Source organism: Schistocerca piceifrons, chromosome 10 (assembly GCF_021461385.2).
Source record: "Schistocerca piceifrons isolate TAMUIC-IGC-003096 chromosome 10, iqSchPice1.1, whole genome shotgun sequence".
NCBI lineage: Eukaryota > Metazoa > Arthropoda > Insecta > Orthoptera > Acrididae > Schistocerca > Schistocerca piceifrons.
The window spans coordinates 92,121,764-92,147,612 of NC_060147.1; the positions used below are offsets into that span (position 1 = coordinate 92,121,764).

At 42.9% G+C, this 25,849-nt stretch overlaps 1 protein-coding gene across 2 annotated transcripts in view; it reads left to right on the forward strand.

The window, feature by feature from the left end:
- LOC124718993 overlaps positions 1-25,849 on the forward strand; it is a 661,726-nt gene that overhangs the window by 582,427 nt on the left and 53,450 nt on the right. Inside the window, exons 4-5 of one of the 2 annotated variants that reach the window (XM_047244663.1) lie at positions 16,670-16,715; positions 20,930-21,019. In XM_047244663.1, coding sequence (XP_047100619.1) covers positions 16,670-16,715; positions 20,930-21,019 — 136 coding nt within the window. The remainder of the gene's footprint in view (positions 1-16,669; positions 16,716-20,929; positions 21,020-25,849) is intronic. The other variant, XM_047244664.1, reaches the window with a different exon arrangement.

Genomic DNA, 25,849 nt, shown 5'->3' on the forward strand with positions numbered 1-25,849 from the left:
CTCCTTATCTGGTCAAGATTATATTTCGCTCAGGGGTCAAGGGTGTTTTCACAACCATTTACTATTCTAGTGGGCTCGTGGACTAATTGCTCGAAATAATTTTCATAGACTGCGTTTAGATCAATTATGAGTGATCTTTTATGCCTAACGGCGACTATAGAAGTATATTTTCGCCAGCATATCGAGGTAAATTGAGGTGTCTTCAACTATAATTGTATCACTCAGGTACGTGTTTGAAATGGGACTCAAGTTTTGTTTGAACTGTCCGACGATTCCATCACCTTAGTTGGGGTTGAAAAAATTATTCATTTACTCTGATTGTCGAATTAACCTCTACCCACACTAACTCACAGGAACTATCTACAAGGCAAAGTACTTCTGACAGCAATAAACACGCCATTATCAACTATATTTAATATTTCCTTTGTTGTTGAGGTAACCTAATTGATTGTAAAGTTTATATTTCAAGCACATTGGTACTGAGTAGAACAATATTTGATACCGGTATTGGAGCCAGTTGCTGGTCACAGACGCACATCAGCAATTATCCCACAAACGGCTCGTTTGGGGGTCCACATGTTTGCTTCTTTTATCCTCTGCTTTCAGCAATATTAATTATGATGTGTAGGGTAAGGTGTCCTAAAACTGATACACCCCAAACTTTCCAAAAACTGATTGCCTTTTGTATATAGTGAAATTTGCAGTGGGTGTTGACCTTGTACTGTGGACACCGTTTACTAAGGGATTGTTCGAAATTTCACAACAAGGAGGCTAAGTTTGGAATGAAAAGTTTGTTGAAAATACATCGGCGTTAAAGCAAGAACTACAAAAATTGGTATTTGAATTCTCTGTCAGAAATTAATGTATGTGCTTCAGCATTTTAGGAAATTCAGCCACGAAGGTTACAATAGTGTCTGATAACTTGTTTTGGGAAAAAATCTTTACTTAAGTCCTAATCAAGCGTTTTTAAAGCCACATGTATGGAAATTGCTATCTGGCTTCTCTATTAGAATTTGTTTTCAAAAAAATATGTACTTCAGTGTTTTTGGAACTTCAATCCGTAAGGGGACAAAAATTTATACGAAAAAAAGTCGTTATATTAAATCATTTTTAAAGCTAAATCTACGGAGATGTGTATTTGATTTCTGAATAAATATGTGTTACGGGATGAAAATTTCAGTGGAAATATCATCGCAAGAACTGAAAAGCCAGCATTAACTAAGATCTTCTACTCCAGCTGCCAGAATCGCTTTTTGGTCAGAAATACATTCGGAAAAGAACAGGCTTCTACAGTCTTCATTAGCGTGCAAAGTTTAGATGACGTTGCAATCTGTGAACAATATAAAAATTCGATTACAGGAAAACAAAAAAGATCTGTGCAGACCATACAGCCACCTGAGCGAAGCAGCGGGTACTAAACTAGTTAATAATAAAACCATGCCTACCACAAACGTTCGTACTGTCAGTTCTGCTAGAATTGTTGAGGAACAGTTAGTCATAATTTGTTTTCCAGTTAGACGAACAACTCTTTCAGACTGATAATAAATGTGCCTGTACTTCTAGAACATTAGCCACATATTGATTACATATCTGCCAAATTTACACACACACACACACACACACACAGGACACTGTGCTTTATCTGGTGAATTGATCATTATTGACACATTTGTTATATGGAGATAATTAGTAAGCAGTCAGTATAATCCATAAATATGATACATCCGTACCATTTCCAAATGCGCTACAATGTTGCCTACGTCGCAACCACCGGCCGCACACTGGTGCACTGCGCGTTGCCGGCCTTCCCATAGTCCAGCAACACAATTGTGGCAGACCACACTGCCAGCAGCAAAATTGTTGGAAGGGAAAAGGCTACAAACTAGAACGGAGTAGGCCAAAAGCGGGATATCCATGCATCTGATCGAAGCTGCGGCAAGCACACAAAAAAGGGAAGGAAGCTGAGGACTCTTGATAACTCATTCAAGAGTGGCGACAGCGCGTATGCCGCCAACTTACATTTCGCTGAAAGACCACAAAGATAAGATAAGAGAGATTAGTGCTCGTACAGAGGTGCGTAGTCAGTCATTTTTTCCTCGTTCTGTTTGGGAGTGAACAGGGAGAGAAGATGCTAGTTGTGGTACGAGGTACCCTCCGCCACGCACCGTATGCTAGATTGTGGAGTATGTATGTGGATGTAGATGTAGAGGTCGATCTGTTTGGATAATCCACACCATATCCTATTGTAATGATTGACAAAGCACATGTAGGCGCCGGAGATTATATACTGGCTAAGTTTTGTGGAGGAAAGACGACTTCATAGAGCTACAGACATGTCTGCACCATAGAAAAATTACTGGAAAATACCCAGGAGTTATGGATCTGGCATCTGTGGAAAAAATACTTTTTTAAATTAAACGAAAAAGACATTTCTCTTATTAATAAGAGCGCTGCAGTAGGGAAGTAACCAATTTCTCGTGTTACTATTGGGATGGAATCTGCTTCATTTTTGACCTGTAGATGTTCGTGAAGAGAGATAAAAAAAAAAAGGCATTCTGTTTCCTGTTCTTCTTACTTTTCTATAAAAGTCAGTATAAACTGTAAGACATCATTAGACCCCACTTTAACCATGACTGTTTATCTCTACGACGACATAGAATCATCATTTTCCGTTCTCCTGCATGTAAGTGTCAGGAGCTGATGTAATCTGCATCTTGTTTTCGTGTCTCAAATTTGACTATGAAATATCGCAACGTTTGAAGGCGTCCACTAATATAGGATTCTGTTTCTCTCAACCAGATTCTATTTTGTGTAGTAAAAAGAGTGTTAATTTGTCTAATAGTATAGGGAAAAATCTGTAGATTTTTGATAGCCTTTATATTTTCATTTCTCTCTTTCAGTTACGATAAAAAAAAAAATGGTTGACATGGCTCTGAGCAATATGGGACTTAACATCTGAGGTCACTAGTCCCCTAGAACTTAGAACTACTTAAACCTATGGACATCACACACATCCATGCCCGAGGCAGGATTCGAATCTGTGACCGCAGCAACCGCGCGGTTGCGGACCGAAGCGCCTAGAACCGCTCGGCCACCGCCTCCGGCAGCTATGATCAAATTTAATAAATAAAGAGAAATAACATAAAAACGTCTAATTTACTTAACAAATACTGTGATAACAATCTATAGTGGAAAATGATTGAAGCAAAGGAAATGAATTAAAATTTGTGCTGCGGCCGGGTCTCGAACCCGGCTCTTCTTGCTTGCTTGCTAGGCAGAAATGCTGACCATTACACTATCAGAGCACGATGGTCAACATTGCTGCATGAACTACCTAAACTGAGTGCCCTCCCCAACACAAACTTAAGTTCATTTTTCCCTTACATATTGTCAATACTGCCAGGGCTCTCCGATATTGGCAAGCATCGCAACATTGGACGTAATGGGACGTTCAAAAATGGTTCAAATAACTCTGAGCACTATCGGACTTAACATCTATGGTCATCAGTCCCCTAGAACTTAGAACTACTTAAACCAAACTAAGGAAATCACGCTGGCCGGAGTGGCCGAGAGGTTCTGGGCGCTACAGTCTGGAACCGCGCGACCGCTACGGTCGCAGGTTCGAATCCTGCCTTGGGAATGGATGTGTGTGGTGTCCTTAGGTTAGTTAGGTTTAAGTAGTTCTAAGTTCTAGGGGGACTGGTGACCTCGTAGTGCTCAGAGCCATTTGAACCATTTTATGGACATCACACACATCCATGCCCGAGGCAGGATTCGAACCTGCGACCGTAGCGGTCACGCATCTCCAGACTGTAGCGCCTAGAACCGCACGGCCACTTCGGCCGGCGTAATGGGACGTCCTTGTACTATTAGTGAGCTTATAGATCTTAAATGTCTTAGGGAAACATTATGTCTCTTTTTATTATCTACGATAATGTTCGAAGCGGATGTTAGGGAGCTTGCCAATATTGGAGAGCCCTGGCAGTAGTGACAATATGTAAGGGAAAAATGAATTGAAGTTTGTGTTGGGGAAGGCACTCAGCCTAGCTAGTTCGTGCAGCAATCTTGACTATTGTGCAGCTTGAGCTCTTAATTCTGTAAATACAATTAAGTTTTCAAAATAAAGATGTGTTTTAGATAGCAAAGTAACACAAAACATATAGTTCATGTGAATGATGGTACATAACTTTCAGATTCGGTCTACCTTTGCGTCGTTAACACACATGTAAAAGTCGCCACTTATATTTATGACTATGTGCTTTTTTCTTCTTCTTTTCCAAATCATGCACACTTTCGTACCAATCAGGGACATGTGGCATACCCGCCAAACTAATTCTGATGTGACGCCCGCAGGACACGGGAAGCGCCACGTGAAAACAGTAGTACGTAATTGGACCGTGAGCGGGGCTACAAATTTTCCGTCGAAATTCTGCTACCGGGCGAGCCCCGAAGTAGCCCGGTTTGGACATTTATTTAATTGCACGCCTTACCACAACGTGCCCTGAATATTTTTTTCTTCTGACAGGTCGGGCTTCGTGCTCCCGCATACTGAAACTCTCCGGCCCAGTAAAATCCGACAAGAGCGTGTCCGCTGCTTCATGGGGGATAAGAGATTTATTTAATGCGGAGACGAACCGCCACAGTTGGTGTATTACTTGCTTCTTTGTTTTTAAACGATAAGTGTCTAACTATGGCTGCGGTTCGTACCACTGAGATTAAACAAAAGAATTTCAAACATCAGCTCCCGAAAGCATCGTAAAAAAATTTAAAGGTTTTTTTTTTGTTAGAGTGAACAAGTACTGTTAGGAATCTAACGAGAAAACAACCTCGACGATATAAATGTTGCAGCACAATCTTGATGACTTTAGTATATCGCTTCGACAATCGAGTTCCGTCGATCCGAGCGCGAGTCGATAAAAGCAGGCCCTAGCTCCACGCAACAGTTAGGAATAGAAAGAAACTTCGCATTCTGCAATTAACTGAAAATACATGATACACACTCAGGTCTAAAGTACCCGATACGGCAATGTTGAAACGCCTCTGTGGAGTCGCATCCCATTCTGTCCACCGCCTGATTGCTGTTTAATATATTAACTCTCCCAGAAAGACTGAGCAATCGAAGTAAGGCTTATTAAATGATATTATGTTTGATTTTTTTGTGTTCCATAGGAAATCATGACCTGTATTTATTATGCTTTTCCCTTCACCCTACCCTGTGTGTGCGTAAATGTGACTGAATGAGTGTTTTTACGAGTAGTTTCGGGTTTCTTTCGTGGGGGACGCTGAGTTGGTTGTCGTCTGCTAGGAGCAGGTGATGTTTACTTCTCGTTTGGAGGGCATCACAGGATGGCCAACTTAGGATCCCAGTACCTGGACAGAGAGGTTTACCCCTTTTAGTCTGAGATTGGTCTGTCTGTCAGGTTGGTGGCGGAAGCCTACCCCTCTGGTAGCTTCCGTTGCACCGGTAGTCAGGCGAAGCTCCGTTGAGAAAGGACACTCTGCAGCTAGTGGTTGGTGAGTACAGTTCTTAGCTCCTCGGGAGGGTTTCTGCCTTGCCGAGTTAATTTTATTTCGTGACGGCAAAATCATTCTGCTATTGCACCATTAAAATTACTTACATTTGTGCCTGGTTTAACGTACAATTTCTGAACAGTTGACTCGTAATCAAGGTTACCACGTGCTGAAGTTCGGCCGTTCGTAAGCGGCAGGCGCGGATTCGTTGTCGTGTATCTACTACACAAACATTGCGAATTGGATAAACCTCTTTCCAAGCTAGTGCATGAGCATAATGGTGATAGTTCAGAGAGATACCTATTTCTGTCGTGTGTGTTGTGGTCTTCAGTCCTGAGACTGGTTTGATGCAGCTCTATCCTGTGCAAGCCTCTTCATCTCCCAGTACCTACTGCAGCCTACATCCTTCTGAATCTGCTTAGTGTATTCATCTCTTGGCCTCCCTCTACGATTTTTACCCTCCACGCTGCCCTCCAGTACTAAATTGGTGATCCCTTGATGCCTCAGAACATGTCCTACCAATCGATCCCTTCTTCTACTCAAGTTGTGCCACAAACTCCTCTTCTCCCCAATACCTCCACATTAGTTATGTGATCTACCCAACTAATCTTCAGCATCCTTCTGTAGCACCACATTTCGAAAGCTTCTATTCTCTTCTTGTCTAAACTATTTATCGTCCACGTTTCACTTCCATACATGGCTACACTCCATACAAATACTTTCAGAAACGACTTCCTAACACTTAAATCAATACTCGATCTTAACAAATTTCTGTTCTTCAGAAACGCTTTCCTTGCCATTGCCAGTCTACATTTTATATCCTCTCTACTTCGACCATCATCAGTTATTTTGCTCCCCAAATAGCAAAACTCCTTTACTACTTTAAGTGTCTCATTTCCTAATGTAATTGCCGGCCGAAGTGGCCGTGCGGTTAAAGGCGCTGCAGTCTGGAACCGCAAGACCGCTACGGTCGCAGGTTCGAATCCTGCCTCGGGCATGGATGTTTGTGATGTCCTTAGGTTAGTTAGTTTTAACTAGTTCTAAGTTCTAGGGGACCAATGACCTCAGCAGTTGAGTCCCATAGTGCTCAGAGCCATTTGAACCTAATGTAATTCCCGCAGCATCACCCGACTTAATTAGACTACATTCCATTATCCTTGTTTTGCTTTTGTTGATGTTCATCTTATATCCTCCTTTCAAGACACTGTCCATTCTGTTCAACTGCTCTTCCAAGTCCTTTTGCTGTCTCTGACAGAATTACAATGTCATCGGCGAACCTCAAAGTTTTTATTTCTTCTCCATGGATTATTAATACCGACACCCAAGTTTTCTTTTGTTTCCTTTGCTGCTCGGTCAACATACAGATTGAATAACATCGGGGAGAGGCTACAACCCTGTCTCACTCCCTTCCCAGCCACTGCTTCCCTTTCGTGCCCCTCGACTTTTACAACTGCCACCTGGTTTCTGTACAAATTGTAAATAGCCTTTCGCTCCCTGTATTTTACCCCTGCCACCTTCAGAATTTGAAAGAGAGTATTCCAGTCAACATTGTCGAAAGCTTTCTCTAAGTCGACAAATGCTAGAAATGTAGGTTTGCCTTTCCTTAATCTATTTTCTAAGATAATTCGTAGGGTCAGTATTGCCTCACGTGTTCCACCATTTCTACGGAATCCAAACTGATCTTCCGCGAGGTCGGCTTCTATCAGTTTTTCCATTCGTCTGTAAAGAATTCGTGTTAGTATTTTGCAGCTGTGGCTTGTTAAACTGATAGGAGGCGGGGAGTACTGCGTTGTCAGAAGAGAAGCACAAACAGCAGAATGATTCGGTCAGTAACTGGATGTCGCCAGAGTAAAAAAATCCGTCTGGAATATTTCAACCTGCCCAAGTAGGCTGTTGGTGATGTGATTGAAGTGGAAACGTCAAGGAACGACCACAGCAAAATCAAGGACCAGACAGACTCCGTGTACCGACGAGCATTGTAGAGGGCGGTTGTAAAAAGAAGTCGCAATAAATCAGCGGAATGGATCATTCGTGATATAAAAGAACGGCCGAGTAGCTCCTCATTCTGTAATCAATAATAAGCCGCACTTTGTGTGAAGAAAGACACAAGTGGAAATGAGTGATTTTGATTAACGAATGACGTTATACCCTGTGGCTATCCTATGGAAGGCTTTGCGAATGGCTAGAGGACATTACCTGGCATCATATATAGTGCTAACAGATAAATATGGAGGGTTACTTGTGATTAGGGTATGGTCCCCTTTTGCCCTCAAGAAAATCTTAAGTGCGGAATTTACAGCCCCGTATTCTGCGTACACCAGGGGAACATCTCATCTCATGAGTGTTCAGGCCCCATCAAAAACACACTACTGGCCATTAAAATTGCTACACCACGAAGATGACGTGCTGCAGACGCGAAATTTAACCGACAGGAAGAAGACGCTGTGATATGCAAATGATTAGCTTTTCAGAGCATTCACACAAGGTTGGCGCCGGTGGCGACACCTACAACGTGCTGACTTGAGGAAAGTTTCCAACCGATTTCTCATACACAAGCAGCAGTTGACCGGCGTTGCCTGGTGAAACGTTGTTGTGATGCCTCGTGTAAGGAGGAGAAATGCGTACCATCACGTTACCGACTTCGATAAAGGTCGGTTTGTAGCCTATCGCGATTGCGGTTTATCGTATCGTGACATTGCTGCTCGCGTTGGTCGAGATCCAATGACTGTTAGTAGAATATGGAATCGGTGGATTCACGAGGGTAATACGGAACGCCGTGCTGGATCACAACGGCCTCGTTTCACTAGCAGTCGAGATGACAGGCGTATCACCCGGCGTGATGGTATGGGGTGCCATTGGTTACACGTCTCGGTCACTTCTTGTTCGCATTGACGGCACTTTGAACAGTGGACGTTACATTTCAGATGTGATACGACCCGTGGCTCTACCCTTCATTCGACCCCCGCGAAACTCTACATTTCAGCAGGATAATGCACGACCGCATGTTGCAGGTTCTGTACGGACCTTTCTGGATACAGAAAATGTTCGACTGTTGCCATGGCCAGATCTCTCGTCAGTTGTAAACGTCTGGTCAATGGTAGCCGAGCAACTGGCTCGCCACAATACGCCAGTCACTACTCTTGATGAACTGTGGATCGTGTTGAAGCTGCATGGGCAGCTGTACCTGTACACGTCATCCAAGCTCTGTTTGACTCAATGCCCAGACGTATCAAGGCAGTTATTACGGCGAGAGGTGGTTGTTTTGGGTACTAATTTCTCAGGATGTATGCACCCAAATTGGGTGAAAATGTAATCACATGTCAATTCTAGTATAATATATTTGTCCAATGAATACCCGTTTCTCATCTCCTTTTGTTCTTGGTGTAGCAATTTTAATGGCCAGTAGTGTACATAAATAAAGAATGCTAGTGTGAGCCAACAATTTAGCAACAAAATATGACGTAGTTTAAGAAACAAGCAGCGAAAACAGTATATAACACCGGGGGGGGGAATTAAAACCTGTGATAGAATGACGAAACAAGACGGAAGCGTTCAATTCCCAACAGAATTCCTAAAATCGCCCAGTGTTCCTGGCCAGTCCTGTCTATTTCACAAAAGAAAGAAAGTGGATCAAGAGAAGCGAGCACATTTCAGCTAGTGAATTAAAAGCAGGAAAATCTGTAAGGCGGTGTGCCTCGGTCTGATTTCTCTTTCAAGTGTGCCGACTGCCTGCCACCGACTTTCCACTGGACCGCAGTCGTAGGAACTGGGGCACGGAGTGCGCTCAAACTTCCACAAGTCCGTTCAACTGCGACTTGTGGCAAATTAGCTGATGTCAGAAACTCTTGCTGGTAGTCGGAGGAAATCGTCTATTGGGAACAGCTAACAATGTTACGAAAAGGGAAACACAGTTGTGAACATTGGAGTTTAATAACGAGAAATTTGTAAGTAGATAAAACTTAGAAAATAAAGTACGTAAATACTCGGAATTAAAACGTATTACAAAGCAGACTGCCAAAGTTCGCTCATCAACGAGACAAGTTATTGGATATTTAATTCGTAATTGCAGTCTCAACTCACGATAAATTCTGAGCTGTCCTGAACAGAACTACATGTACATACATTATTACTGAATTAGCATCTGCGTCATCATTGTGAACCTGCTACTGCATGATACGATATTTCAGGAAGACACACACACACAGCAAAGCCTTCACTAAATTTATTTAAGAATCATTTTCATACCCCAAGACTTTTTTTTTTTTTGTATATGCTTGAAATCACTCGCGTTTGGGGCTATCTAGTGTAATATGAAATACAGAACTAAAATCTTCAACAGGCAAGATAGTTAATTATATTGTATTGGTGCATAAGTTAGTAGCGTTTTTCCGTAACTCCAATAAACACACAACAGAGACTTTCATCATCAATAACATATTTTCTTTCAATGTTTACAATAGTCTGCCAATGATGGGGAATATTTCCATTTCGCGACTGTAGAAATCACGTGGTTTGGAAGCGAAAACTCGTCGAGCCATGTTCACAGCGCATTGTCATCCGGAAAGGAAGTTCCTTCAAGGTTGTTTGGCAGAGAGCATAAAAGTTGAAAATCTGAGGGCGCAAGATCGGATGAATACGGAATGACTTCCCAACTCCTGTGTATTTTTTTTCGTACATCTAGGGGAATGTGGGTGGGCATTATCGTGAAGTAGCATCATTTCACGCAGTCTCCCTGTTCTTGGTCTGCAAGGCGTCTCAGTTGTTGACAATAAGTGTCAGCAGTTATGGTTACACCTCGGGGAAGCAGTTAGTAGTACACCACACCGTCGCCGTTCCACCAGATGCGTAACAATATACGAAAGGAATTGCCAGTGTTGTCACGAGCGAGCAGAGATGCACATAGGGCGACTCGCAGAAGCTTATGCGTTGCAAGCAAATGTCGCAGTTCATGAGTACACTGACGTGATTCATTGTGGAGTAATGCGTTCAAACAATCTTCATTAAATGCCGAAGGTCTTCCGGAACGTACAGTCACTAATATCAAAACTATTTCCTTGTCGTGCTCTGTCCAATGGCGTTAGTCCATGCACGGCGCAAACGTTTCCAGCCGCCAACGCTCTCTTGAACTGAAGCAGAATAATACAGGGTGTTTATAAATACATATCGGGGTTTTAACTCTTTATAATATTTATTGTATTAAACTTAGTTATAAATGGTATGTCAAATGAAAGAGCAACTCGAACAGTTTTACCAAGAACCTTATAAATGTTCAATGTGAGCACCATTTGTCACACGGCACACATCAAGTCTATAGCCGAGTTCTTCCCAAACGCTGATAAGTGTGTGTTCAGTGATTGTAGCAACAGCTGCTTCCATCCGGTTTCTTTATTCAGGGAGGTCTGCTGGTAGCGGAGGCACGTACGCACGATCCTTGATCAAGCCCCAAAGGAAAAAAAAATGGCATGGCGTTACGTCAGGTGAATGTGGAGGCCATGCAAAGCAAGCCCTGTCATTGGGCCCCTTGCGGCCTATCCAGTTGCTCTTTCATTTATAACTGTAAGTTTAATGTAATAAATATTTTAAAGCGTTAAAATCCCGATATTCATTTATAAACACCCTGTATATAGGAAATGTTCTGATCTCCCCACTTGGCACTCCATCTTCTAGCGAGCACAGCTCCACTTACTATCTCCAGATGACAAAATCTAAACTCAAATAGCTATACTGTACTACAAACAAGAGAAACGACAATAGATAAATAAACCCATACAACCCGGACACCAACATGCAACATACTACGAACTTACGCACCAACGTAATACATACATTTTTATAATATTTATGGATTCTGTTACCCACAGCTGTGTATCACGTTTGGCCATTTGTACATTCCTGTGAAGAATAAAATGAAGATTTTCACAAAATATCATACGTATTGGAACGACTAGACAAGTTCATGTTCACGTATAAGATGAAAGGAGTCTTGGCTTTTGAAGTTTTTACTTCTATAAGTAAATGTGTGTTCGACACCTCATAAACCACAGGACCGATTTCAGCCAAACTGTACATATATTCCTTACCGTCACGCAACATTCTCTGTGTGGGGTAAGGACCACCTAAGACAATTCAGGAGATATAACGTCGTAAACAATGAGGTGCGTGAACTACTGCTGGATCATTCATGATGTTTAAATTTTGTTTTTTTCTTTCAAATGTCTCTGAGCACTATGGGACTTAACGTCTGAAGTCATCAGTCCCCTAGACTTAGAACTACTTAAACCTAACTAACCTAAGGACATCACACACATCCATGCCCGACGCAGGATTCGAACCTGCGACCGTAGCAGCCGCGTGGTTCCGGACTGAAGCGCCTAGAACCGCTCGACCATTTTCTTCTTTGCCACTAACTGTATTCATAACATTCTTCTCGTACAGTGTTCACATATAGCGCTAAATGTACTTCACAAATAAATCATTGTACGACGCACAGTTCAGGAGATATAACGTCAGGAACACTGAGATGCGTGAAGTTTTTATACATTTATTCTTCATTACTAAGATGCTCGAACAGTCATGTTCAATTAGGTAAATCCCTAACACTTGTCAGCGCTTTCAATTGCGAAATGCAAATGGCTGTAGACGAAAACAATATCCGTCGACAGAGCAATAGAAATGTTTACAAAATCAAGTTGTAGACATACGAAGGAGCTGTGCTTTCGCATATTTCTTTGCATAGCTGCCTGATAATTTGAAACTTTACTTTCGCAAATACATGGAAATGAATTGTGTTTGTAGTGTAATATCGAAAAAAAATTTTTTTTTTTTGTTTCCGATTCTAATAGGAAGCTGGAAAAAATGATTGTCCCGGCAACGTCGGGTTGTCAGCTATTTTTTTTTAATGAAAGAAAGTTCAGTGTCGAAAGATGGTTTTTTTTCCTTCTTTTAAATGGTCTCTGTTGGTAGAACAAGGTTCGTTGAAGTCATCTCTGAAAAACAGATGCAGCCATCCTGATATCCTATGAATAATGTTAAATTGTCGTCATTTTATGGATCCCGCTAGAAACTGTAGCCTCTATAAAAAGTTTTGTAATACTGATTTTATCTCTGATAACAGAAAGACGACCAAGGCGCAAGCTTTTGGACGCCCACGGCTCAGTAACGAGTCATTTCCAAATGTAATAGAGTCTCTAAGTCGAGGTCAGCATGACACACAACAATATGCACCCGAGCAAAGTTGTTGTCTTACATAGGGGTATACTGGAAACTGTAAGGCAACAATTTTGAAACGAACAGTAAACCTGAGAAAACACTGGGATATAAATTCTGAATAAAATTAGACTGGAAATATTGAATTCGTACACTAATTCGGAGTCGTGTTCTTACATTTTTGTCACGTGGAAGTGTAATACAGCGCTATCGTTGATTCTGCACATGGCCAAAACTTTCAGTTTAATCAAGTAACAGGATTTGATGTGAAAATCGATTAAGACCTTCGTGGTACAAAGATTCACTTGACAATAGAATCTTATCGTCAGGTCTAGGGGACGACAAGCCTCAAACAATTTAGGTGCGCCCTATGATTCTCATCGTCCTACAGCGTACTAGCAAAAATAATTTTGGGTGGCTCCGCTGTTCTTTGTATGATTCGGCTTTAGGCTATTTTCAACGACAGATCTCTAAGTACCTGAAAATAGCCTAGTGCCGAAATTGAACGGTTGCACGAAAAAGTAAACCAAAAGTTGGCATTAATCCGTTCAACAGCAAAAAAAGAAACAAAGAAATAAAAGCCATAGACTCGAATAGTCGTCTAAACGTTCGCACTGCAGCTGTTCGAGGACGTAGGCTTATTCTAATTAACTGCAAACCGGTGTGACTCTTCCCCATAGAAACACTTCCTTCTCTTCTCTCTCTTCCGTATGTAATTGGAAGAAGAAGAAGATACAATAGGGTCGCATAGCTGAAAACCTCAAATAGGAACAGTATTGCGTTTGCTGTTGGCGGTAAGAAACCCCTTTTCAAAAATGCAACAGTCAATGCGCAGTAAAGACAGCTGAATGCAAATTGAGTTGCTCCAGGCTGCAGAGAAAAACCGTTTAACTTGGCTGCTGCTCCTGCGTCTACATCTGCATGCGCTGAAAAACACTCAGGGCAGCTCCCTCTTCCACTGTTTATTTAACACTCAGACGTGGACAGCCGAAAAATTTGAAGAAAAAGTGTACGATCGTCCGTGTTCACAAACACTATAATACACTCATGGGAAATACAAAACGAACAGCTAACACAGAAGGGGAAACGGACAACAAAGTGATTCTAAAAGGGTTCCGTTCTTACCGACTGAGGTACAGAAATATGCACGTACGCCTCTCAAATGAAACAGACAATCTCCTCAAAAGTACAAATATCAATGTAAGTTTCTTCAGAAACAATAAGGTGCAACATCAAGCCATCCTTAATATAGCTACTTCCATCCATCGCCGTAAGAAATCTTATATTCACAAACTAGCACGACAATCTTGTTCAAATTACTACATTAGCTAGACAAGCACAGGCTGCCACTGAAGAAGCACCTCAGTGCAATTAGACTATACAAGTTCACCTTTGCTGCTGACATTGGTAAAGATCAATATGCAAACAAGGGCAATATTATGAAGATCACTGAAGAAATATTTACAAATAAAAGGATGTCGTCCCACAACGTCCTCAAGAAACATACTGAACTAACTGACAACGCTTTAAAAAAAGTAAATAGAGGTTTTTTTTTTTTGCGACTCTGTAAGCTGCCAGTACATCTAGAAAATGTGCAATATTGTTCGATGTGCTAACCGTGACCCATCTTTTACCTTAAATTCGAAACTGTGTTTACAACAAATCTCGTGAATCGACAACCAGAACTAACCCATGTAGGTGAATTGTAATTGTCGATTACGTGTGTAGTGCGATTTCTTTTAGGATTTTTTTGCGTTGATCTTCCTCTGTTTTCTGTCACTGGCGGTTTTCATACATGTTACTATTTGATTTTGCGCTTGTTGTGTTAGATTTTAATTTGTTCCCGCCGTGTATGAGGCAGCTTTGGGTCCCGTATGATGTCAATGGACAAACCTGACGGTTAGAATCGTACACTGGAACTTGTCAGAGAAACGTTTATTCCAATAATATTGCGAGTTACACGAAAAATAATAAAAATGCAGGCCTTCAAAGAAATGAAGACACGTTGCTGTCAATACTTATGCTAATAATGTACTATGCAATTTCCAGCTCTTATTTATCTTCTTTTCCTTTTATATGGGGCACCAAGGCACCTGATGAACCCGGTAACGGCAGGGGACAATAAGATGTGTTGGTAGCCGTTTTATCAACCACTAGTTCAGAAAACTTTTTGTTTGTTACATGTTCAACCAATACTGTACTCTTCAAGTACAAAAAGTAAAATTTGGTTATTTTATATCGTTTCTGGTAATGCAGTGTGTATTACTCCGAAACTTCAGTTATTTATTTGTGTGGGCGGTAATGTGTTACAAATTGTGCGCTCCTTTTTTTAACCCTTTCGTTATTGATGCGAGACATGTGTCCCACTAAAGTAAGAACCAGAGTTGAGCTATGAGTGTATGTTTTACGAAAATCCGATCAAACCACCTTCTCCGCTCCAAGAGTGTCTGAAATAACTAAGTACTTTTATTATACCTACATCATAGACACAGATTTGAAACATTACTACACACCTCAGTAATTTAGATGATTTGTACTTAGTGGGACGTATATGCCCCAGAAAACTTCATATAATGTAGAAAACATTGGTGTGTGTTGTGTCAAAGACATCTTCAAATGTTATGTTGTGAACTTTTCTAGGATTTTTCATTGTCGGAGGAATAATGTGTTTTGGTACTAATTCATTGTACTCTTTCCATAATTTTCATCCTGATGAAACCATTTTAAAAATAAAAATTTCTCTGCAAAAAAAATCCTAGCTTTACATGAAAACATGAACCTATGCCCCACTTCACAGATTTTCAAAATCGGTTAGCCTTTTTTGTGAGTGTATGTTATTTATCACAGAGGAAGACAGTTTTTGACCTTTATTTTTCAAATAAGGAAGATGTACTTATATGAATGACGAACAGTAACTTCACTTAACGAAGGTTTATTCAGCACTTGCACATACAAGACAGTGGAGCGAACTGCCTCCGGCCACAACACATACAGTATACAGGGTGATGAAAAGGTCAGTATAAATTTGAAAAACTTAATAAACCACGGAATAATGTAGATAGAGAGGTAAAAATTGACACACACGCTTGGAATGACATGGGGTTTTATTACAACAAAAAGTTCACAAAATGTCCGACAGATGGCGCATGAAAGATCTCTTGCGCGCGTCGTTTGGTGATGATCGTGTGCTCAGCCGCCACTTTCGTCATGCTTGGCCTCCCAGGTCCCCAGACCTCAGTCCGTGCGATTATTGGCTTTGGGGTTACCTTAAGTCGCAAGTGTATCGTGATCGACCGACATATCTAGGGATGCTGAAAGACAACATCCGACGCCAATGCCTCACCGTAACTCCGGACATGCTTTACAGTACTGTTCACAACATTATTCCTCGACTACAGCTACTGTTGAGGAATGATGGTGGACATATTGAGCATTTCCTGTAAAGAACATCATCTTTGCTTTGTTATGCTAATTATTGCTATTCTGATCCGATGAAGCGCGATCTGTCGGACATTTTTTGAACTTTTGTGTTTTTTTTGTTCTAATAAAACCCCATGTCATTCCAAGCATGTGTGTCAATTTGTACCTCTCTATCTGCATTATTCCGTGATTTATTCAGTTTTCAAATTTATACTGACTTTATCACCCGGTATATAGAGCAACAGAACATTCCAGTACAATGATGCTTGACATTTTTGGATGCTTCTAGAATGTACTCGAATAGTTTAGTATCATAACTACTACACCACGGTGCTACTCAGCTTCTTCTGCGACAATATGCATAATAAATTTAACCCTTCTATGGTTAAATCACTTGCTGAGCTATGTTACGAATGCTGTAGGTCTACCTTCCTTTTTTGTGTGTTTTTCTTTGCTCTTCGGAGCCCGTCACTAATTAGCGTCCGAGCTGAGGACCTTCTTTTAATTCGGCGCCTCTTGTTCTCTGTTGCAGAACTTCGACGAGGTGAAGCAGCTCGAAGACCTGAAGAATTCCTTCGGTGAGTAACTCTCCTCTTTGTCTAAGACTTTGCGCAACTTGCCAGCTGTAATGAAACAGTGTTTAATTAATCGGCTACGGGAAGTATGTACTTTAAAGAACTTGGCCGGGGGGTAGTAGAGCACGGCTTATTTCAGAACATGTTAAATACCTAACTCCTTGAATACGGTGCCGATTTCTTTCCGAGCGCTAGTTTTCCCCTACAAACTTTCACGGAAGTTACTTTGGTTGTTTCATTACTGAAACATCAAATTACTAGGAGCCAAAGAAACTGGTACAACTGCCTCAAGACGACGTGGCATGGACTCGACTAATGCCTGAACTAGTCCTGGATGGAATTGACACCATGAATCTCGCAGGACTATCCGTAAGCGTACGACACGGTGCAGACCTCCTCTGAACAGCACGTTGCAAGGCATCCCAGATATGTTTGATAATGTTCATGCCTGCTGGCCAACGGAAACGTTTAAATTCAGGAGAGTGTTCCTAGAGCATCTGGACGTGTGGGGTGTCGCACTGTCCAGTTGGAACTGGCCGACACCGTCGGAATGGATGCAGGTGATCTGACAGGATGTTTAAGTGCGTGTCACCCGTCAGAGTGCCATATCACTCCAACTGCACACGCTCCACACCAGCTTGAACACCCCCCTTGCTCACATGCAGGGGCCATAGATTCATGAGATTCTCTCCTTACCCGTACACGTCCACCCGCTCAGTACAATTTGAAACGAGACTCGTGCAACCAGGCAATATGTTTCCAGTCGTGAACAGTCCAATGACGGTCCCAGGGGAGGCGTAAAACGTTGTGTCGTGCAGTCACCAAGGATACACGATTGGGACTTCGGCTCCGGAAGCCTGTATCGACGATTTTTCGTTGAATGGTTCACTTTCTGATGGCCCAGGATTGAAATCTGCAGCAATTTGCTAAAGGGTTGCACTTCTGTCACAATTAACGATTCTCTTCAGTCGTCATTGGTCCCAATCTTGCAGGATCTTTTTCCGGTCGCAGCGATGTCGGGGATTTGATGTTTTCCCGGATTTCTGATATTCACGGTACACTCCTGAAACGGTCATATGGGAAAAATCCTCACTTCATCGCTTTCTCGGAGATGCCGTGTCCCATTGCCCTTGCGCCGAATATAACACCACGTTCAGACACACTTAAATCTTAATAACCTGCCATTGAAGCAGCAGTGACCGTTCTAACAACTGTGGCAGACATTTATTGTCTTTTATAGGCGTTAGCGCCGTATTCTGCCTGTTTACATACCTCTGTATTTGAACACGCATACCTGTACCATGGGCCGGCCGGAGTGGCCGTGCGGTTCTGGGCGCTACAGTCTGGAACCGAGCGGCCGCTACGGTCGCAGGTTCGAATCCTGCCTCGGGCATGGATGTGTGTGGTGTCCTTAGGTTAGTTAGGTTTAATTAGTTCTAAGTTCTAGGCGACTGATGACCTCAGAACTTAAGTCGCATAGTGCTCAGAGCCATTTTTACCTGTACCAGCTTCTTTGGCGCTTCAAAAAAATGGGTCAAATGGCTCTGAGCACTATGGGACTTAACAGTTATGGTCATCAGTCCCCTAGAACTTAGAACTACTTAAACCTAACTAACCTAAGGACAGCACACAACACCCAGTCATCACGAGGCAAAGAAAATCCCCGACCCCGCCGGGAATCGAACCCGGGAACCCGGGCGCGAGAACGCTACCGCACGACCACGAGCTCCGGACTTTGGCGCTTCAATGTATATATTTTTCGATTCGGCTTTCTTCCACTGAATTAATGTACTTGGCACAACACTCACAAAAAAAGCTTCCAAACCAGACTTGGCGTTTTGTTAAGGGAATGTTTGACACCTATATTACTTAAAGGCTAAAAGCCCGCCCAACCCTCCTACCTCCCATCACACACTTAATATCTATTGTCCAGTAACACTGTGTCAATATATTGTGAGGAGGGGTGGGGGGGGGGGGGGGGGGGGGGAAGGGAATTGAGCAATATTTATGGCCGGAGACGTGTCAGTTATAACTCTGCCGTAGCAGCGAACACTTTGAAGCTCGGCGATGTGCAACTGGTATTTATTGCGACTGAGCTGCTTGCCTTGCAGGACTCAAACATAAACCATGCGGAACGCAAGAAATAAGCCTCCAGTGAACATGTCAATGGGCTAGGAGCTCATAGCTACACTATAGGTTCGTAAACTACAGATTAAAGAAGTGAACTGCGTTATGTATCGTGTACACGTGCTATCTTCTGTGTATTTCTCTACTGTTGCACACGAAATAAAGCAATTTCTGATGCAGTCTGCAGCGACGAATGAAAATTTGTACCAATGCCAAAGTTCGAACGCGGGTCTCTTGCTCGCTAGGTAGATGCGCTAACCGCTACGCCACCCTGGAACAGTGGCTTTTCACAACTTCGAGTTGCAGTAGTGGCCTTTGTAAAAATTTTCACTTGTCACTTCAGTCTGCATAAATACATCATAGATGCTTGACACTCAAAAAGGTCTCCGAAATCATATACCTACTTTCATTTGATTAAAACAATTGTTTTCTGACTGAAAGCTTACATGGTCTGACATCTGTCGTAAGAAGGAAAGGATGTTTGCTGGCTGGACATCTGACCTGATCTTATTTGCCAATTCTGAAAGCTGCTTCAGATGAAATAAAAATTTCTGCTCACTGTCTCGACACTATAATCTTCAATTTCTTCTGCTGTTGTGGACAACGATGTATTTGTAATTTCCTCAAAAATCAGGAATTAATACACATCCTCCAGCACACTCCCTGATCTTTCATCACTTCCTTTTTTCAGTTCTTTGCGGAAATTCATGCACAGCGAATTGAATTTTTCTCTCTCGGCTGGTACTGGGAGTCATTGCACACCGCCCTTACACGGAACGCTACGAGGGGTGTTTGAAAAGTCCGTGCAAAAATAAAAACTACCTACGTGTTTGGGTAAACCTTTTTTCTTTTTCGGCATAGTTTCCTTTTAGATTTATACACTTCGTCCAACGCTGTTCTAATTTGTTGATCTCTTCCGAATAATAGGAATTGCGCAAGTCTGCAAAATAGCCATTAGTTGCTGCAATCACCTCCTCCTTTGAATAAAATCTTTGTCCCACCACCCATTTCATCAAGTTGTGGAGCAAATAGTAGTCCGTGGGAGCCAAGTCTGGAGAACAGGGGGGGGGGGGGGGGGGGGTGAAAGGAGTTGAGGTGTGTGCTGGTGCATTGTCGTGATGGAAAAGGACTGTTTTGCGGTCCAATCGCCAGCGTTTTTCTTGCAGCTCGGTTTTCAAACGGTCTAATAAAGTTGAATAATATGCACTTGTAATAGTTTTATCCTTTTCCAGATAGTCAGTGAGGATTATCCCTTGCGAATCCCAAAAGACAGTCGGCATTACCTTTCCGGCCGAAGGAATGGTCTTCGCCTTTTTTGGTGCAGAGTCTCCCTTGGTAATCCATTGTTTACATTGTTGTTTGGTCTCAGGAGTATAGTAATGTATCCATGTTTCATCCACAGTGACGAAACGACGCTTAAAGTCCTGAGGATTCTTCCTGAACAGCTGTAGACAATCCTTGCAACACTTCACACGATTCTGTTTTTGGCCAAGCGTGAGCAATCGCGGATACCTTTCTCATGTCCAAATGTGTATGCAAAATATTATGTACCCGTTCATTTGAGATGCCCACAGCGCTAGCAATCACACGCACCTTAACTCTTCTGTCATCCATCACCATATCGTGGATTTTATCAATGTTTTCTGGAGCCGTAACCTCCACAGGGCGTCCAGAACGTTCAGCATCACTTGTGCCCATATGGCCACTCCCAAAATTTTGAAACCACTTATAAACTGTTCTAATCGAAGGTGCAGAGTCACCGTAATGCTTATGAAGCTTCTCTTTAGTCTCCTGAGGCGTTTTGCCTTTCATAAAGTAATGTTTAATCACCACACGATATTCTTTTTCGCCCATTTTTTTGACAGTCAATCGACTTCCTTGATTCACACGAATGCCAAACAGAAACACAAAGAAATAGACCAATATGGCTGAAACTTGGTGTGCGTTCTTTCCAAAGATGCTACTAGCTAAACATGACCTCGATACGCGACGGTGGTGCCATCTCTCGGACTCTTCAAACGCCCCTCGTATATTGCGCAAGCGTCAATATTGAGTGTACTGTGCAACTCACGCCGCCTGCTGTTTTTCAGGCAAGACGTTCTCGGTGCTGAAGTCACACTCCGCCACCTACTCCGACGTGAACGGGGAGCGGCGCGCCCACTCGCAGACCGACGAGGAGGGTGAGTTGGGCGTTCTCTCTCGCTCGCTATGCCGAGCTGCGATCACCACACCCAATCCTGCACCAGTCTCGTCCAAGATCGCCGCCGTTTATCATGTTCATGCGATGAGGTGGCTGTTTTATGTCATCCGTGTAAATGGTCTGCTAGGAAGATTCATACAACGTTGACTTGGTTTGTAATTGACAAGTATTACATAAGGAAACAGAAATATAAAACAACGAATACAGAATGACATTATCACTCTGATGTGGACTGTACGCTGGTATGAAACTTCCTGGCCGATTAAAGCTATGAGGACGGGTCATGAGTTGTGCTTGGGCAGCTTAGCGTGACTCTGATGCGGGTATGTAAGCACCGAATATACAGGGTGGTCCGTTGATAGTGACTGGACCAAATATCTCACGAAAAAACTACAAAGAACGAAACTCGTCTAGCTTGAAGGGGGGGGAAACGAGATGGCGCTATGGTTGGCCCTGCCATAGGTGAAACGGATATTAACTGCGTATTTTTAAGTACGAACCCCCCCCTTTTTTATCACATATTCGTGTAGAACGTAAAGAAATATGAATGTTTTAGTTGGACCACTTTTTACGCTTTGTGATAGATGGCGCTCTAATAGTCAGAAACGTGTAAGTAAGTAGTATCACGTAAAATTACACCAGTGCGGACAGTATTTGCTTCGTGATACATTACCCGTGTTAAAATGGACCGTTTACCAATTGCGGAAACGGTGGATATCGTGTTGATGTATGGCTATTGCGATCAAAATGCCCAACGAGCATGTGCTGTGTATGCTGCTCGGTATCCTGGACGATATCATCCAAGTGTCCGGACCGTTCGCCAGATAGTTACGTTATTTAAGGAAACAGGAAGTGTTCAGCTACATGTGAAACGTCAACCACGACCCGCAACAAATGATGATGCCCAAGTAGGCGTTTTAGCTGCTGTCGCGGCTAATCCGCACATCAGTAGCAGACAAATTGCGCGAGAATCGGGAATCTAAAAAAACGCCGGTGTTGAGAATGCTACATCAACATCGATTGCACCCGTACCATATTTCTACGCACCAGGAATTGCATGGCGGCGACTTTGAACGTCGTGTACAGTTCTGCCACTGGGCACAAGAGAAATTACGGAACTGTGACAGATTTTTTGCACGCGTTACATTTAGGGACGAAGCGTCATTCACCAACAGTGGTAACGTAAACCGGCATAATATGCACTATTCCGCAACGGAAAATCCACGATGGCTACGACAAGTGGAAGATCATCGACCTTGGCGGGTTAATTTGGTGAGGGATTATGGGAGGAAGGATAACTGGCCCCCATTTTATCGATGGCAATGTAAGTGGTGCAATGTATGCTGATTTCCTACGTAATGTTCTACCGATGTTACTACAATATGTTTCACAGCATGACAGTAAGGCGATGTACTTCCAACATGATGAATGTCCGCCACATAGCTCGCGTGCGGTATTGAATAGCATATTTCATGACAGGTGGATTGGTCGTCGAAGCACCATACCACGGCCCGCACGTTCACCGGATTTCTTTCTGTGGGGAAGCTTGAAGGATATTTGGTATCGTGATCCACCGACAACGCCTGACAACGTGTGTCAGCGCATTGTCAATGCATGTGCGAACATTACGGAAGGCGAACTACTCGCTGTTGAGGAGAATGTCGTTACACGTATTGCCAAATGCATTGAGGTTGACGAACATCATTTACGTTCTGTATTTTAATTTAAAAAACCTACCTGTTACCAACTGTTCGTCTAAAATTATGAGCCAAATGTTTGTGACTATTACAGCGCCATCTATGACAAAGCGAAAAAAGTGGTGCAACTAAAACATTCGTGTTTCTTTACGTACTACACGAATATGTAATAAAAAATGGGGGTTCCTATTTAAACAAACGTAGTTGATCTTCGTTTGACCTATGCCAGCGCCAGCTAGCGGGCCAACCATAGCGCCATCTGATTTCCTCTTGCAAGCTAGACGAGTTTCGTTCTTTGCAGTTTTTTCGTTTGACGCTTATTTCGTGAGATATTTGGCTCGGTCACGATCAATGGACCACGATGTATACGCAAGGGATTGGTGTCCTTCTGGCGTGTGTGCGGAAATCTTAAGGTGTTGTTATTCTTATTTTAGCTGCTGAAGGACAAGCACCGGTATCGTCCACCGAAGAATGAAGAATGTGCGGAGGGCAGTGTGTCTGTCGAAAACCACCATTGTGGAATGGTGCTTCGCGATAAGCCGCGTCCCCATATGGGAAATGTCGCAACGCACGAGTTAGGCCAGGTCAAGTGGGAGACACCCGAGCACCCGGCCTATAGTCCTAATCTCTCCCCATGCGATTTTTTTTTTTTTTTTTGTCATCAGTCTACTGACTGGTTTGATGCGGCCCGCCACGAATTCCTTTCCTGTGCTAACCTCTTCATCTCAGAGTAGCACTTGCAACCTACATCCTCAATTATTTGCTTGACGTATTCCAATCTCTGTCTTCCTCTACAGTTTTTGCCCTCTACAGCTCCCTCTAGCACCATGGAAGTCATTCCCTCATGTCTTAGCAGATGTCCTATCATCCTGTCCCTTCTCCTTATCAGTGTTTTCCACATATTCCTTTCCTCTCCGATTCTGCGTAGAACCTCCTCATTCCTTACCTTATCAGTCTGCCTAATTTTCAACATTCGTCTATAGCACCACATCTCAAATGCTTCGATTCTCTTCTGTTCCGGTTTTCCCACAGTCCATGTTTCACTACCATACAATGCTGTACTCCAGACGTACATCCTCAGAAATTTCTTCCTCAAATTAAGGCCGGTATTTGATATTAGCAGACTTCTCTTGGTCAGGAATGTCTTTTTTGCCAGTGCTAGTCTGTTTTTGGTGTGGTCCCTCCGTCACTGGTTATTTTATTGCCTAGGTAGCAGAATTCCTTTACTTCGTGATCAACATCAGGATTGATAAGTTTCTCGCCTACCTTCGTCTTTCTTCGACTCACTCCCACAACCCATACTGTGTTTTCGTTAGACTGTTTATTCCGTTCACCATATCATGTAATTCTTCGTCACTTTCACTTAGGATAGCAATGTCATCAGCGAATCGTACCATTGATATCCTTTCACCTTGAATTTTAATTCCACTCCTGGACCTTTCTTTTATTTCCATCATTGCTTTATCGATGTACAGATTCAAGAGTAGGGGCGAAAGTCTACAGCCTTGTCTTACATTCTTCTTAATACGAGCACTTTGTTCTTGATCGTCCACTCTTATTATTCCCTCTTGGTTGTTGTACATATTGTATATGACCCGTCTCTCCCTATAGCTTACCCCTACTTTTTTCAGAATCTCGAACAGCTTGCACCATTTTATATTGTCGAACGCTTTTTCCAGGTCGACAAATCCTATGAAAGTGCCTTGATTTTTCTTTAGCCTTGCTTCCATTATTAGCCGTAACGTCAGAATTGCCTCTCTCGTCCCTTTACTTTTCCTAAAGCCAAACTGATCGTCACCTAGCGCATTCTCAATTTTCTTTTCCATTCTTCTGTATATCATTCTTATATATTATTACGCCCATTTTAAAAAAAAAAAAAAAAAAAAAAAGCTTTCAAGGGCCTACGCATCCTGCCGGACGAGGACGTCCAGCAGGCAGTTCACGGACGTCTTCACGCAGCAGCATACGGTGTTTCACGAAACGGATATCTCCAATGTGTTGCATCGGCGGGATGATTGCCTCAGTGCTCACGGCGATTTTGGCCAACTGGCATACCTCCTCTGGACTGTACGTACAATGAATGGAAACTTTTTGATCGCCTCTTATATTTGAAAACACGAATTGGAACGACAGTCTAGCTTCCCAGAATTACACACGTTCCCCTACAAATGCCTCAGTTATTGGTTCAAATAGCTCTGAGCACTATGGGACTTAACATCTGAGGTCATCAGTCCCCTAGAACTACTTAAACCTAACTAACTTAAGGACATCACACACATCCATGCCCGAGGCAGCATTCGAACCTGCGATCGTAGCAGCAGAGCGGTTCCGGACTGAAGCGCCTAGAACCGCTCGGCCACCCGCCTCAGTTATTGCCTAAGCCTTAAGCCGGCCGCGGTGGCCAAGCGGTTCTAGGCGCTTCAGTCCGGAACCGCTCTGCTGCTACGATCGCAGGTTCGAATGCTGCCTCGGGCATGGATGTCCTTAGGTTAGTTAGAACTACTGAAACCTAAGTCTAGGGGACTGATGACCTCCGATGTTAAGTCCCATAGTGCTCAGAGCCATTTAACCATTTGTTTGACTAAGCCTTAGGCTGAAAAAACTGAAGGGAAATTTTTGTCTGCCAGTTATGTGCACTTTCCGCGTGACATTCCGTACCCAATGTAAAGTCACACACTTGAACACAGCTATGGCCATAAACAAATGTTGGCAAACGAGCTCTCTTTCGCCTGGCTGGCAGCCTACACACACACACACACCGAGCGAGGTGGTTAGCACACTGGACTCGCATTCGGAAGGACGACGGTTCAATCCCGCGTCCGGCCATCCTGATTTAGGTTTTCCGTATATCACTTCAGGCAAATGCCGGGATGGTTCCTTTGAAAGGGCACGGCTGATTTCCTTCCCCATCCTTCCCTAACCCGAGCTTATGCTCCGTCTCTAATGGCCTCGTTGTCGACGGGACGTTAAACACTAATCTCCTCCTCCTCCACACACGATTAGTGCTTGTGCAAAACCAAAACTGGCACAAGGCGATAGGGATCTCCAATATTTTTTGGATTCGTACTTATACCCTGCAAGGAACCTGGAGTAACTTCTTCAGTTACCCAAGA